The sequence below is a fragment of the Pleurodeles waltl genome, chromosome 9 (genome assembly GCF_031143425.1).
Source record: "Pleurodeles waltl isolate 20211129_DDA chromosome 9, aPleWal1.hap1.20221129, whole genome shotgun sequence".
NCBI lineage: Eukaryota > Metazoa > Chordata > Amphibia > Caudata > Salamandridae > Pleurodeles > Pleurodeles waltl.
The window spans coordinates 1138377514-1138393159 of record NC_090448.1 but is presented as its reverse complement, the minus strand read 5'-3'; the positions used below and the strand labels follow the sequence as shown (position 1 = coordinate 1138393159).

Genomic DNA, 15646 nt, shown 5'->3' with positions numbered 1-15646 from the left:
AGCATCCAACCACCACGTTACAAACTTACAGAGCTCAGTCAGCAGTATACTGCCTGCATTGGGCTTCCAAACACAGCCTAAATCCATCCCGCACAGCGCCATATTGTAACAAATACACACATCCTTCAGCAAGATCCTGTTCACAAACAAAGACAACAGCCTCACAACCACTCTCAACAAACTCTACAAAGTTGGGACTCCTCACAAGTTCTATGATCCAATCTACATCACTTCTTTCATGAAGCCTGCCCAAAAGTTCTGCTCAACTACTACATTAGCGACATTACCTTAGAAAGGTAACTGTAGCTCGTTTACAGAAAACCAGGTGGGGCGGCCGCTTTTTCTAAGTCACAGCTGCAAAGTTGTGGAATACGTTACGCACTCACATTGCTAGTCTAACTTCTCACGTCGCTTTCTGAAAGCAGCTCAAAACATGGCTTTTTTCCCCTTCTGTGATGGCTTTAACTTTGCTCTTCTTTCCTGGAGTTTGTTCCTTACCTATGCTAGTTCTAGTGCTTTGACACCTTTGGGAATTGCTCTGTACAAATACTAAAATTCAAATATATTCACAGTGGATTTAAATCACAACTGCAACCCAAATCACCAAAAAAAGACACCATCGAACTAAGCAACATTTCAGAATACTCATTGTTGGTGATTGTTAGTGGTGGTGGACCTCTTGAACAGATGTTTTTTTCTCATCTCTGGGAGGTACCTCTAAGGCCCCACAATGGGCGCCCCTACCATACATCCTAAACAGACCATAAAACACATTAGGTACAGTTGCTACGTGTCTGATGCTGCATTCATTTACGGCAGAATCCTGTCCAGAACAAGTAGAGTAGCATGCTAGTCTGCTCTAGACTCCACTGTGGACAGCATAAGTAATAAAAACTTTGCTACAGTCAGCAAATGAAGAAATAAGAAAAAAAAATAGATTTCAATAGTTTGTAAATGGAAACTCCTGGACCAGCACGTGTCACTTGTAACACGGAGTGACCTGGGAGCCCTGGCTTATGATAGCCAGTGAGTAAATGGGTGCAGGAATGTCACAAGCAAAAATGTCACCAACAGGAAAATGCAACAGTGACTTTTCTGCGGTGAATCATCTAAAATTGCCTCCCACTCCAGTGGCAATCAAGCAGCCTGTGAAGCTTTTAGAGTCAATTTGCCCCTCACGTCCCCTTGGTACTTACCCGATTTGAAAAAACAGAGCTTGCTTTTTGCAGGTATATGGGATTAAAAAAACTCTCTGATGTACATTATAAAGCTATTGAAGTTTCCAGTGAGTTCTGTGACTACAGAGAGGCACAAGATCAAAGGGCAGGTACCCTTTCAAGGTCATGGAAGTGGTATGACCTGCTATATCCTTTTAACATACAACAGATCCTATTTATTTATTACAGTACATGGCCATGCCATCAACCTTCCATAAAAAGCTGCAATTCTCTGCTTCTTGCTGCTTCACTTGAAAGAGTATGGTTGAAAATAAGTAGAATAAATGTAGTGAGGAATTAAACACACCAATATAAAGTTAGTAGTTTGTGGGAAATACATTTTGCACGCTGCTTACCTAAATTCAGACTTTATACAGCTTCCATGTATGATTCTATTCTTAGGGGTGTGTCTGGCACAGCAATAATGATGATTTTCAGACGAAGGAAGAAAAAACCAGCAGCAACCAATTCCTTTCTTTTCCTCCTTTGGATGTATGTATGTACGTATGTATATGGTATTTCTATAGCACAAACCTAGTCACAAGGAACCACCAGTTTTTATTCACCATCATCATGGCACATTATATTCCTTGTGGCAAGAGCTGGAGCCAGCGGTTTAGCTTCAGGGGGTGTTTGGGGTTTCATCCCTTGAATAATTGTATTGGTAGTTGGGCCTGGGGGCCCTGAATCGAGTCTTCGATATCTGTGTCGTTTTTTCTGCCAAGAATGAAACACATTACAGTTGTCTTTGACATAAGGCAGGACAGAGGGACAGCTAGAGCTGTAAAACTGATGGCTCAATTTCAAAATGTGAAACTGGAATCAATATGGCGTCCTTGTTTTTTTCGATTGTATGAACCTAGGCAAACATTTTATTTCACAGAATCTCCTTTTACTTTATTATCACATATGAGAACACTTATAAATGCTTACGTTCAGGACACGTGCTGTACAAGCACCCCTTATGTCTTTGATTTAATGGACTATAGTGTTGCACCATCTACAATACGCATCTAGTTCATGTTTACCAGTTACACGACTACTGACTTGCCTCTTAGTTTACTAATGGCATTGTTTCTGGTGGGGGGACCATTTATGTTTTTAAGCTCAAGTTTAAAACGTTCACTTTTAATAAACGGCTGCCCATGCAGTGATGTAATCTGATGCACTAAAGTGAAACACTTCTGCATGTTGAGGAAATACCCTTTTTGGAATTTTAAAGAAACTGGACATCTTTTCACATTATGTTTGTTGCAGGATATACATGCTAAATGTTTTCATTGTTTGTGCCGTGCATGGATTCTCTATCAGTCTGCTGATGCTCCTATCTTGAATTACAACACAGGTATAGTCCATGGGGCGGTCAGTCGCAGATAAAATGATTTGTAAAAGGCAAGGTTGTAAACATTAGGCCCTGCCTACAGGCACCAATATGACAACTAGCCAGGCAACTTGTAGCCAAGACGAATGAACAGTGTGTGCAATGATAATACATTTAAATAAGTGATCGAAAGGTGAGGACTCCAGGCTGCTGTGCTATACGGGGAAAACTATCAGTCCCTGGTAGACGGGTAGCAGCTTCAGGGGGAGTTTGAGGTATTCTTGGCTCAGTAGCTGGGTATATGGGGCCTGAGTTGGGTCTGCCATTTATCTGCCGATTTTTTTCATTGTTATCATTTCACAAACAGCTTTCAAGTTGTTAATTTTTGTAGCGAACACAAATATATATAGTGACTGGTATACCAAAACAAATAGTTACTCTGCACCCACAGAAGTACTCTTTGAATAGGTGAAAATGTATTACTTTTCGCAGTTCACAAACACTGGAAAGCTGCATCGGTCTCAGGTTTCCAGGCGTACCACTGGTAATCAAACACTCAAAGGTGATGGGATGAATGTTTGCAAATAGTCTACCAACAGCAATCACTTGGAGTAACTTTCCACCCATCACGGCTTAATTTGTAAATAAAGAGGTGCCGGTGCTCAAAGCCCTCCTCTTAAACACCAGGCTGCTGTAATTAAATCTACCAGCACTGAATACTGAGGCGGCGTCATCCTGAAGCCATCTTGGGCCTCTTCAATCCATTTACGGCCACCCCTGCCCCTTCAGCTCATCCTGCAACTTTCTACTTTCTCCCTTTATGACGCTTTTTTGTTTTTCCTTCTTCCGTCTTTCACATATATGTCTTTTGCTCGCAGCAAATGCTTGAGGCAGAAGAATAAGCCCCGGCCCTCACAAATAAGTGCCGGGCCCAACCCTTGAAACAACAAGCACAAATTAAGCACTGCCACCCATTATTTTTCACCCACTGTGCCACTCCAGACAGAGGTCCACCTAATGCAAATCTTCACTGACCGGTTCCTCATGAAACAGTCCTTCCTGAACCCTGGTCCTCCACCCTACAGTCCACTGCTTTTTTACCTGGGCAATTTAAGGTTTACACCCCAGAATCACACTGACTAAGCTACATCCCTGCCTGGAGCATGTATTCCATCCGATGCAGCACAGATGATTTGATGCATCACATGCTCGTAGAATGATTATAATGATCATCAGACACAAAACGCTTTTATTCAGGTATGCAATGTTATCTGGCCATTTCCTTTTGTCCCTATTCACTCCTGCAGTTGCGTGCAAAGATGTTTTTTTTTTTAGCTTGCGAGGAAGGAATAGGAGGTTGCAGGTTAAAAAAGAGACAGCAGGCGACCTGCTCCCTAAGTTGTAGCAGTGTGTAGAACTGACTGGAAAGATATGTGCCAAGGGCCGGGCTGATAAGAAAACAAAAAATGACTCTCGAGGAATCAATAATCATTTGTCATTTGGATCAATAAAACATTAATTATTATTGTCCTAATATAAGCATTTCTTTTATTTTCTTCAATTTCAATGGCTCACTCTATGCGGTATTCGTCAACCGCCACTCTTAATTAATCTAATATACATTCATTTAGCAATATGCACAGATGATATTTTGTTTTTAAGATTATAGGTGGTGTTAAAAGAATGTATATTAGATGAATTAAGAGTGGCGATTGGTAAATACGCATACATGGGAGGCGTGATAAATGACAGGCGGGACAAAGCCACGGATGCATTAGAAGCCAGTAAAGTGATTTCAGTAGCTTTAAGAGGCCATGTGGACATGTCTCAAAACCAAAGCAGACGTCATCAAACAGAGCAACATTCTAGAGCGCTTAGTGTTGGCAACTGCCTGATTCAGGCAGCACTTAATTTGAGCCAGTGGTTTCTGGCGCTTAAGGTCAGGGATGGTTGTATTCTTAGGGTTAGGTTTAGGGCTGGTTGCATGCTTAGGGTCAGGGCTAGCGCTGGTTGTATGCTTAGGGTCAGGGCTACAGCTGGTTGTATGCTTAGGGTCAGGGCTGGTTGTATGCTTAGGGTCAGGGATAGGGCTGGTTGTATGCTTAGGGTCAGGGCTGGTTGTATGCTTAGGGTCAGGGCTGGCTGTATGCTTAGGGTCAGGGCTGGTTGTATGCTTAGGGTCAGGGCCAGGGCTGGTTGTATGCTTAGGGTCAGGGCTGGTTGTATGCATACTTAGGGCTTTACAGATTATCCGTCAATATCTAAATCAGGCCCCAAATGTGCTATGTCGTGTTTTCAAACGACCCCTTCACCAGCCTATGCAGGCTTATGGTAACCATCAAGACAACAGTCTGTCCGGAACTTACAGTGTGTACACACCTCGCATGTAGCCTGTTACATGCGGCAAATTGCAGCAGAATGGACAGCAACCTACAGCGTCCCAGGAGTCTTACATTCTCAGTGTGGACATGCTTCCACAACGCAGCATCGAGGCTCCTCGTCTGCCTTAGCCCCCTACGCAGAGCCTGTGTTTCTATGCTTCCCCTGAAACTCTGAGGCAGACCTGCTGACCACCTGGTGCCCCCATGTGTCACACGATATCAGCTCCCTTCACAAGGTCAGCTAGTGATGAGCCACTATCCCGTGGTGGTAGGAAAGGCAAGCTGGGAACACCTGCACCGGGTGGGTTCCAAGCTCATCTTGGGAGGCTGTAAACAATCGATGTCCATTAAGGGATGTGAAGACACCCCAAGACATTGGGGGCAGACTAAGCAAGCTTTTGTTTTTTTCTACCATAGGGATGGGAGGAAGAAGAGGAGTCTAGTGGGTGCAGGGGGCTCACGTACCTCTCAGGCAGTTCTTGGTAAGAAGCTCCTCCCCCTCCAAGGCCCTGCCCCCCCTCACAGCGAAAATGTTTTTGAAGTTGGCACGTCTGCAGAGGCGAGGCCCAAAACACCCCGAAATATTCAATGAGAGAATGATTTGCTATTCCTACTTTAGTCCTCAAATATTTGGAGAAAGTGTTTGTTTCTGAGCAATGCCATGATTTCTGCAAAAAAGGAGATTAAACAAAGGTGCTAGTCAATGTGCATGCATGAAATGGTCTCACGTGTGCACCGTAGACTGAGAGGCACAGGCGTACAAGGAGCTTAAACTGAAGGTACAGGAAATCACTCTTAGCCAGCACTGCCCACTCTGCGGTGCCAGCTTCAGCTGAACACCAGGAAGTGCCAGCCTGTATCTTTCCCCCTTGTTTAGGTGCATGTTTCTGTGTGGCCACTTTCTCCTGCTCTCAGTCACCTATGGGCACAGGGAAGGTATGTCCCCGGAATATCGAGATGGCCACTTCGATGGCATGAAATGTTGTGACCAGAATTTAGCAGTTATTCCGCATTCTATAGGTAAAAACTTGTGATGCTGCGATAAATCTACACTTGGCACGTATCATACCCAGCGGTATCAATCATACCTTTATTACTGCACTATTTTCACCATGTCAAGCAATGAAACCCCACGTCTAACACAAATTAATGTCAGTTGTGTATTCGCAAACCATAGGAGGGGAGCCCCACATCTGCACATGAATATTTGCTTTTGAAGCTTAACCCGCTGAGCTACCTAGCAGGTTGAGAGATTGCAGTCTGTCTTGCACTCTCCAAGCCCATGGAATGATGAAAGGCATTAGTCAAAGAGTTGAATACATGTTTTATAGTATGTGAGGAGCATGCAGAGTGCGGGCAGTGCTTAATTTGAGCCAGTGGTTTCCGGTGCTCGGAGCCAGCACTTAATTGGCAACAGCAGAACTTATGACAGTCTGCCAAATGGTGGCGCTGTCTGATTGAGAGAAGAGCAAGTGTTTCTTAATTAAATACACACTAAAAGTGACTACTACCTGCTGCCCAAGCTATTCTTATAGGCTTTGGGGAAAGGAATAGTCTGAATTGACACACTTGTTGAAGTGTGACAGTGAGTAGTTGTGTTGGCACTGTGATTGGCAGCGCTGTCAGGGAAAATTAGTGGTGTACGCTGCAGTGGCCTCCCAATGAGGGCCCACACAAATTAAGCACGGAGTTAAAGGCCGCACACGCCTGTCGCTGGATGCTCTCAGAGCTGCCTTTTGCGCGCAGCCTGAGTCCAGCCCTGGAAGCTGAGCTGCTGCCATGGCGACCAGCCTACTTTGCTAATGTGAGGTCCATTAGCTAAGAAGAATAGACGGGGTTGAGTGGACCTGTTAGCAGAAAGCAGAACAAGCGGTAAGAAACGTGAAATAGTCGAGTAACGGGAGGACAGGATGTTCTTTGTGGTGGTGGGAGTATGGGGGGGTTGAGGCAGCGAGACAGGTAAGGCAGGAACATGTGATGGAACGGGGAGAGACACCACGCCACGTGCCTCGCTTCGACCAACCGCCCTCTAGAACTGAATTTAAAACTGAATCTAAACTTGTTACTGGTCACCTTATTTAGACTCAGGTGCCTATGGGATTTGAAGGTTTCAATCATTTAATATTACAACATAGAATGACACCAAAAATGTATAAATACAGATGGTTCAGATTTCGGAGGAGCGTGGTCAGGACTAGCGATGCCAATATTGATCTAAGAGGTGTGAATGCTAACCCACCCTCTCCAAAGATGGCGGTGGCGGGGCACCCTTTCTGTAACCTTATTTCATGCAAACCCCAATAGCTGAACTGTATGCACGTGACATCAGCTGCCTTTCGTAACCTAGTACTGTAACCTCTACACTCTGTTGGTGCCACCAAGTGACAAGCCGGTAGTGCCATCTAAGCTGCAGTAAGGACATGCCGTATGGCTTGTTTGCTGTGGGTGAAGAGCGTTAATGGCAAAACCCACCTTCCTGTAGGCGTGCATTGCTCAGTGGTAGCACCATCTAAGTTGCAAATTGGATGTGCTACCCCTGAGCAATGCACCATCTGTGCATCCATAGTACAAGGAGGGGAAGGCTGGGAAGGTCACCAGGCACAATGATGCAATGGCACCCATGATGTTAGCGCAGAAGCCCCGTATCAGCACAACTCTGACAGGGGTGCCATTTTAGGTTGGGCAAAAGAGTAGAGGGGAACCACATCATCACCTGCGCTGCCTCCCATGTCCACAAGACTACAATACACATGAAATGAAGTGCAAGAACAAGCTTGGTTTTGAGAAACACAAATATCACAACACAGCATGGAAAAAACTGGAGTAATAAGCAGGGTCAGTGAGACTATGCAATTCTGAGACCGTAGTGATTTTGCCACTAAATCCATCACCTGCTGCATAATCTCCAGATTTTTCTTTTTTTAATGTTTCTAGTTTAATCGGAACACAAGTTACTAAAACCTGGCCCATTTGCAAAGGTTAACAAATTATCTTTCAGGTGTTTATTTCTATATTTGTTTGTTAAACTGGTACTAGTGAGCTAAAATCTTTCCTCTGACAAGATATAAAACAGACAATTTGAAGCAAAACTCGCAGAAAATGTGTACGGCGTTCCACTGCATGATTTAGTCAACCGTGCCAAATAATTCGGCCCGCCCTGCTGCATAATTCAAGTGACCCTGGTAATAAGCGACTGCCATTAGTCTGTGATAGGAGCTGAGACCTCATACACAAGGTGGTACATGGCCACTGTCCCAACTATCTTGGCAGATTGTTTGTTCCTAAACACCTGAGCAGGAGCCCAAGATCTGCCAACTGGGGCCTACTGATGACTCTATCTTTTAGCGACACAAGATATGGAGGTCGATCTCTTCAAACCCATGGCTCCTGGCTATGGATTTCTCTACCACCACAACCAAGATTGGAAAATCTCAAACGCAGAAGATCCTTGAAGACCAAGTTCTTGACTGGACCTTTGGTTGGCCATCTCCAAGGAAGCCCTCCAGTTGAATTTCTTATCTTGTTGCGTAAGACCGGCTATGCCTCCTTTAGCTCGATGTCATGTCTTTCACTTGTTAGAAGGCTTTGCTATCACTTTGGCGACGTGTTCGATGGCACGGATCTATAGACACCCGGTCAGATGCCTATATGCAGCTGCCCTATATTGATGCCAGCTTCTCCTAAAAGCGCTCTGAGGAAACTCCAGGGTGCTTAATAGCACTTAACAAAAACCCCAAAGAAAATAAAATGTCTTGCAACCGTTGAGGGGAATTTCTGTAAATAACCCCTGATGGAATAACGTCATTCCCATTACCTGAAACCTAAGAGGCCCTATGAAGTGTAACTCATTACGTAAGACCTCAAACCGTTCCATCTGCTTCGCGGATTTTTTGTCAGACTTGGTGGACACTCTCCATTTCTGGTCCTGATATCATGAAAAAAAAATCACTCTGAGCAGGGGCATCTTAAGGATTTTGGGGGCCTGCGCCAACGTATTTTGGAGGCCCCTGTTTGGAACAGCTTTGAATTAATGATTAGTTTTCAGCTCTTTCCGGCCATCTCTGGCCAGGTCACTGACAGTGCCCAGGTAAACTCGTCCAAATTCTAAAGTTGTTACATCTAATATTCAGGGATAATAACATGTGTTTTCAATCTAGTAACACAGCAGCAGCTCACTAATATTACTGCAAATAATCTCTGTGACACCCTCCCATTTCTCCTTTGTGAGGTTCGGTTTTGAACTAAAAGAATCTTTTTATGGATGTTGTATTAAACATAAACACAACCTTTCTCTGCAAAATGTCTGTAGTAGACACTCACACATTACTCACATTAAAAACAAAAGAAACAGTATTTAAAACAGCCTGTTTAAGAATTACTTAAGGTCATCAGGTTAAGACCGAGCTGACTATCAGGGAGCCCCCTGAAAGGCCAGAGCCCACTTTGCCCATTCTTTAAAATCTCTCTGTCCCCCAGAGACAATAGAATAAAACTCAGAATTCCCCTGATGTCATAAACCTCATGACCAATTAAGATTGCCTGCAGGCGAATTTTCCTTATAAAGGATTTTTTGTTTTGGGTGAAAAAAATGAGGTGGACTTATCATCATAATCCGAATTAGAAATCAGGCGCACTGCCCCTGTTTGTGCCAAGGTTCACCCTTAACTAGCTATGCTCGGTGCAGACCTGGACATTGCACCCAATTATACTAACAAGCATTTGCAATGCAATAGGTCTCGCATATTTAGAACAAGTTAATTGTCTTCTTTTGACAACAGCGCTTACGAGCGAAAACAATAGTAATCATGAGTGGAAACTGAGAAAAGACGACTTTGCAACAAAAAAAATAAAGTTAGCTTTAAAAAAATAAAACTTTTGCCATTTTGTTTGTCCTGCTGGGCATGTGTATGCCAGTCACAAGCCTTCTGTTTACAGGGAACTAGAAGTTAAAAAGAACAAATAGTAACCTGATCACTTCTGGAGCAACAGACGGGCAGTAATTAAGTTGAATCAATTAGTGCTTGATCCCTGCTCCACACAGAGAAACGGAAATGATGCTAGACATGCATTGACTAATTATGAGGCTGTAAGGAAGAGTGCCTCGCAAACCACAAACTGGTGAGTGACAGGCAGGCTTCAAGCCCTCTACTGAACACAACAGAGTCTCACAAGTGAGACGCATGCACTAGTGCATGCACTCTTCTAAGCGAGACGCATGCACTAGCGCATGCTCTCGCAGGCTCAACCCTTAAAATGCCTATCCTCTGTGCAGGCACGAGCTTCGATGAGGCAGCTGTTTGAAACCACAGTCCGTCTTCCACTAGAGGAGGTCTGGCCTCTGTTTGAAGAGGGGAGATGGCACTACCCATTCTGCAGGGCAGCGCATTACTGTACACAATATGCCTGGGCCTTGCAGGTGGCACCCTCGAGGGGAGATGGACTGTGATGCACCTCATATGTGGTGCACAGTCAGCAAGCTTTCTGGAGACTTCTTAGTCATTGCGCCCACATCTGTAATACAGTCCTGTTGCCAACGCAAAGGGTTCCCTCAGATGCTCGGGGCCACACTCCCATGAAAATGAGGGAATGCCCCCTTGTGATAACTCCAGCGCAATTCTTATTAAAGGAGAGGGTCCTACAAGCATCTGCAGCCACATCTGTAATACCAAAGTGCCCTGGGGGCATAGGAAGCAAGAAATATATCCCCTGATATCACTTCATGGCACCAATCAATAGGCACTGGAGGGGGAAAGTAACCCTTAATCAAGAGCCACAGACTTCATTTTCAGTAAGAGCAAAGTCTGGTGAAGCCCCATTTCTGCCAACTTTCAAAATATTTTTACCATGTAAAAGGAGGGGTCTTAAAAGGGAGGGATCTATAATGGGGACTGGTTTTGAGCCCATCACTACCTAGCCAACCATGAATGGGTAGGGCCAAAGAGAGGGAGTGGGGCTTAGAGCCCAGCACTTCCAGAGCAGATCCTCCCCCAAAAACAAATTACACAGGTTTCTGAGGATGCCACAGACGTCCTAGGGAGTGTGGAAAACTCTTGATGAGCATCGGCTGCAAAGATCCTCCGCGTATGAGCTGAAGAACCAATCCCTGCAGGGCTTTCCAACTCACCTTGTGTGCACACGCGAAACTGGCAGTTCACCGGGATACTGGTGTGTCACATTCTGTGAGTCCACGGAGTCTCTGTCCATGTAAAGTAATTCAAGAGTAACTGGAGTAATCCCTAAATTACCTAATTACATGTAGTGACTTTACTTTAGTATCCAGCATGTTAGCACAACGTTGTTTTTGTGTTATTTGTTCTTCCACTCGTGTCGGGTTCTAAGCCTGCCAGTCAATGAGGCAAGCGAGGGACCAGAAGGTACGGCGTGAGGCTCAGCAGGTGAACTGCTCCTGGGCAGGAGCCTCTTCTGGACAGGTCAAGGCCAGACTGGGAATCGACAGCAGCCCTGGCAATTTTGTCGGACCAGCCACAGGGTTGTGCAAGAGCAAAGCACTGCTGCTTTTGTTATTAGGTGCCGATGGGGCATACCACTGCAAAACCAGCCCCCAGTAACAAAACTGGCCCCCCACCCATTCAGCCTCCTGGGTGCAACACTACAGCCAGTCTGGCCCCAGGACAGGCCCTTCTCCAAATACTCCCAATTTCCTCTCAGCCTGTCACATGTCACATTCAGAGGTCGAACACACACAACATGTAAGAACCTGTGAGTAGGTGACAGTGTGGATAGCTCTACAGACTGCTCAGCCGCAAGCGACGGCGTAAGTTTCAGAAAGGGCAAGCAACTGTAGTCAATGGACTAAAACAACTGCAGATAATCACAAAACAAGTCAATGCATGCATATCTGATTAGCATCAAAGAAGGTGCTGGAGTTTAGCGCCAAGAGGGAGTGTGGCCTGAGAACCGCCTCATTCTATTCCTCCTGTGTTGCTGTTCTGCCCTCCCCTCTCACCCATTGGTTGGTTCCATCCATATCTGCCTCCTTGGAACGTTGGGCTGTGGTGCCTCAGGGAAGAAGCTGGAAGGAGGGAGGAGGTTGGAGAAACCTGTGTCTTTGAGGTCTGGATGCAGGGCCAGCTTTAGTGTGGGAGGTGCCTGGTGCGAGTTTTTGCCCAACCCCCTCCCCCGTTACATTTTTCTCCACGAATTCCCTCACTGCCACTCTCCAACAGTGCCCTTCGTCTCTCCATAGTCCTTCTCTAACATACAGTTCATTTTTTTAAAGCTCTACTCATAGTTCACTCTCTGACTCAGTTTTGTGATCTGCATGATACACGTTCTCTGCAGCCGGCACATTAGCTCAGAGGGACAATTTAAGAAGAGTCAAAACTGCCACTAAACAAAAACCTCTCTCACCAGCAGTCACATTAAAAACCAGAGCTATCTTGGCATTATTGTGGCCTGAAACTGCTGGACTTTAAACACATAAGTTATTTTTAAACAAAGTGCCCCCACCAAAGGCAGTGCCAGGTGCAGCTGCAGTGGTCGCACCGCCCTAAAGCCGGCCCCCTTTGGGTGGTGTCAGCAAACCTATGAAGAATTCACACAGCATCATTGCCCTTTACTACATATTCAGAAACCGAGCATCCTGCTCTGAAGTGCAGCTAGAAAGGGGACTGTGCAAAGAGGAAAGCTCCATCCCCTCTGCCGTCCCCCGAAGCAGGATGTGGCCAGCCTCATTTGGGTCCCCCCTTCCTACAGAGCTTAACCTGTGCTTGACTGCCACGCTCAGAAAGTTTTCCAGTGTGCTCTAATAAGTAGTGCCTTGGGGCCTACATAGAACATGCTAACGTTATTAAGCAACCTAGTGCCATTAACATACGTTCTTACATCTCCCACTGATGGAGAAAATGGTAACGAAGCAATCCAGTGTGGACAACCAAAAACATTCTCATCACCCAGTCCTGCATTGCTAACAATGCCCAACAATAGGCGCTCTAGATTACTGCTTTGTTTGATGACATCTGATTGGGTTTGAAACGTATTGCGACATCATTTTCTGGAAGCCACTTTAAACATGTGGCCCCAACAATAACTGGCAAGGTAATGTGGTTGAGGCCCAACCGGCTTCTTTAAACCCGGACACCTGCTCTGGTCCCAGCTTAACCATGTCTACACCTTGTGAACCTGGGCGATTTGCTTCTCTGCAGCCATACATGTGGAGAATGGAAGCATTCAAAATGGTCTGAACTCGAAACACAGATGACTGGACAGATAATAATTAATACTTTCGGAATGTGATCGTTGCATTTCCTGAAACTGGACAGTGCAGCATAAAGTTTGTGCAGAGGGTGTTCTTCCTTTGTAAGACTCTGAACAGCGCATTTAATTACTGTCAAATCTTACTAGTTTGAACAAAGACCAACATAAAAGGTGCCCTAAAATGGATCAGTGCAAAGTGATGAGTGACAATTGTGGAAATGAGTGCACTGTTGCTACATTACAAGAGATGATCCATTCACAGTGTTGACCAAGGAGTATAACAAATTTCCAAACTAAACAACTGAACATTCGAGTACATGTTGAGCACTACACTCTTTGGTAATCAGCACGGTAATACATTGACGTTTCAACCCTGTAATGGGTTCTTGTTGAGACAGAGTTAGAAAGACTATGGAGACACCTAGTATGGTGATAATATTCTTTTATTGTGGTATGGGTTGATTGAGGTTAGATACGTGCTCTGGGGTCCTTCGTGACCTGTGTCTCTGTTAGTGTCTTCTCCTCACTTAGTCAGGAAGATTAAATTTCTCTTTCTCTCCTTCCTAGGGATTCCAGGTGTTCGTCTTGATCCCACTCTCAAAAAGGGAGACGATGTTACCCAAAAAGAAAAAGAAAAAAAAAACGGTAAGTGTAGACGTTTGGTTTTGGAAATATCTCTCTATTTAGGATAGTAGGAAGGTGAGGATAGGGTGTGGATAGGTGTGTGGGGGTAGCTGTTTAGTTATTCATCTCATGGTTCACCCGTCCCGTGACAACTTGTTCTCTCTTTCTCTCTCTCTCTGTTTCGCCTTTATAAAACAGGAGGGTGGTTTACTTCACCCCCTCCTGACGTGTGGTTAGGTTATTTAGAATCCTCCTTTTCTATTTCCTCCTCCACCCGACCCCTTCCCGGTTCCTCGTTCCTTTTCCCTTCCCCTTTATCTACCCGCATCCAGTCGGGTAGGATTTTTACAACTAGGTACGCTCGTACCTGTGAGAGCCATGCCCCTCCTGGGACGTGGCGGCGTTGTGAGTTATCCTTGGGTTTCCCGTTGGCGTCCTCCTCGGTCTTCCCGTCCTCGTCCTGGTCTTCTTCTCCTTTCTCCAGTTCCTCCTCCGAACCGCTTCCTCGCTCTCCAGGCTCCGCTCCTCATCCCGTCACTCCTGTGCGTGCTGTCCTTCGTCTCTCTCAGTCTCCTTTTCCCTCCTGTTCCCGGATATCCAGATCGGACGTCGCTTCCGGGTCAGTGCTCCTCGCGGTCGTACCCCCGGGGTATGTGATCCCGGATTCGGCGTCTAATGCGTAACCGTGACGACAGACGCCCGGTTACAAACCCTTTTCGCTACTTAAATGAGGGTTTTCATTAGGACAGAATAGAGGAAGAAACATATCAGAGAAAATTCACTTGTGGACTCCATATGTACTTCCAGAATCCATTCCTAGGATCATTAATGGTCTATTAATATTTCTTGCTTCAATTCAGGCCCCAGCGCTAGAGTGCTCCGTCGTAAAGTGTTGGAACTGGTGTGTTACAGGGATTTTCTGGATCTTGGAAAGTTTGCTTCCAGTGACAAGGACAGGCGGAGCATGAGCCAAGGAGAAGAGTCTGGTACCTCAAGTACTTTCCTCCAAAAATGCTTCTTTGCATTTTAATGTGTCTGGTCAGTTACTATGTCTTTGGGGAGGGCACGTAAGAGTGTGTAAGTCCATGGTAAGCATTGTGTACAATCCACGGAGTCCTACATTCAGCCTCTCGGTTGGCCTGCAGCTAGTGAGGTCTGTGTCCTCAGCCATCAGTATGGCGGGAGGCATCTGCATTCTTTGGACCATGGACACCTCCTGGTTGCTCTGCCTCCATCACAGGAGCGGAGGCCAGAGAAGATCAGTGCCGGGGTGAGGGCGGTACTTCCAGGTGGATGCAGTAGAGGAAGTTCTTCTCAGGGTGTTTTCATCTGTGAGATTAGTGATAGGTTGGTGTGTAGGGGAGCTCCAAGGTGGCCGACTCTTTTAGGAGAAAACGGGTAAATCAGTATTCAGACACAACTATGGTACCCTGCATGTGAAGAAGGAAGCCTGCCGAAAGCCATTCACTGACTTCTGTGGACCCCCACTTAAACATTAATGGAAACCGGAGAGACCAACTGTGTTATAATTGAAATTCGGGGACCCCCACATAGAGTCATTATTGGAATCCAGGGAACATAGACTAAGCAATTTTGATGATTTGAACCGCAAAACAATACACAAATTTATGAAAACAAGCATTCAAACAATACCAATTTTGCTTTCTTATCTACATACACTATATGTTAAGGTTATATTTTTATTTTCAAAGCTTTCACAGACTCCCTTAGTAGCTGTTGCGGACCCCAGGGGTTCCCGGACAACGTTAAGAACCTCTGCTGCACAGTATTGACATTTCTAAAATAGAAACACTGACTCTAATATGGACTGCATAGCATGCATCACAAACTAAAACGTGTCAACCGTTGCTTACATAGTAGGTGGT

The 15646-nt window shown here is 45.4% G+C and overlaps 1 protein-coding gene across 3 annotated transcripts in view; it reads right to left on the bottom strand.

The window, feature by feature from the left end:
* Window positions 1–15646, bottom strand: part of RAB15 (RAB15, member RAS oncogene family) — a 248682-nt gene that overhangs the window by 221616 nt on the left and 11420 nt on the right. The window contains exon 1 of one of the 3 annotated variants that reach the window (XM_069208906.1): window positions 14128–14360. The exons of the other annotated variants lie outside the window; for them this stretch is intronic. Within the exon in view, the coding sequence (XP_069065007.1) occupies window positions 14128–14140 (13 nt within the window). The 5' untranslated portion in view covers window positions 14141–14360. Of the gene's footprint in view, window positions 1–14127; window positions 14361–15646 lie in introns of those variants that run through there. 3 annotated transcript variants of the gene reach the window in all.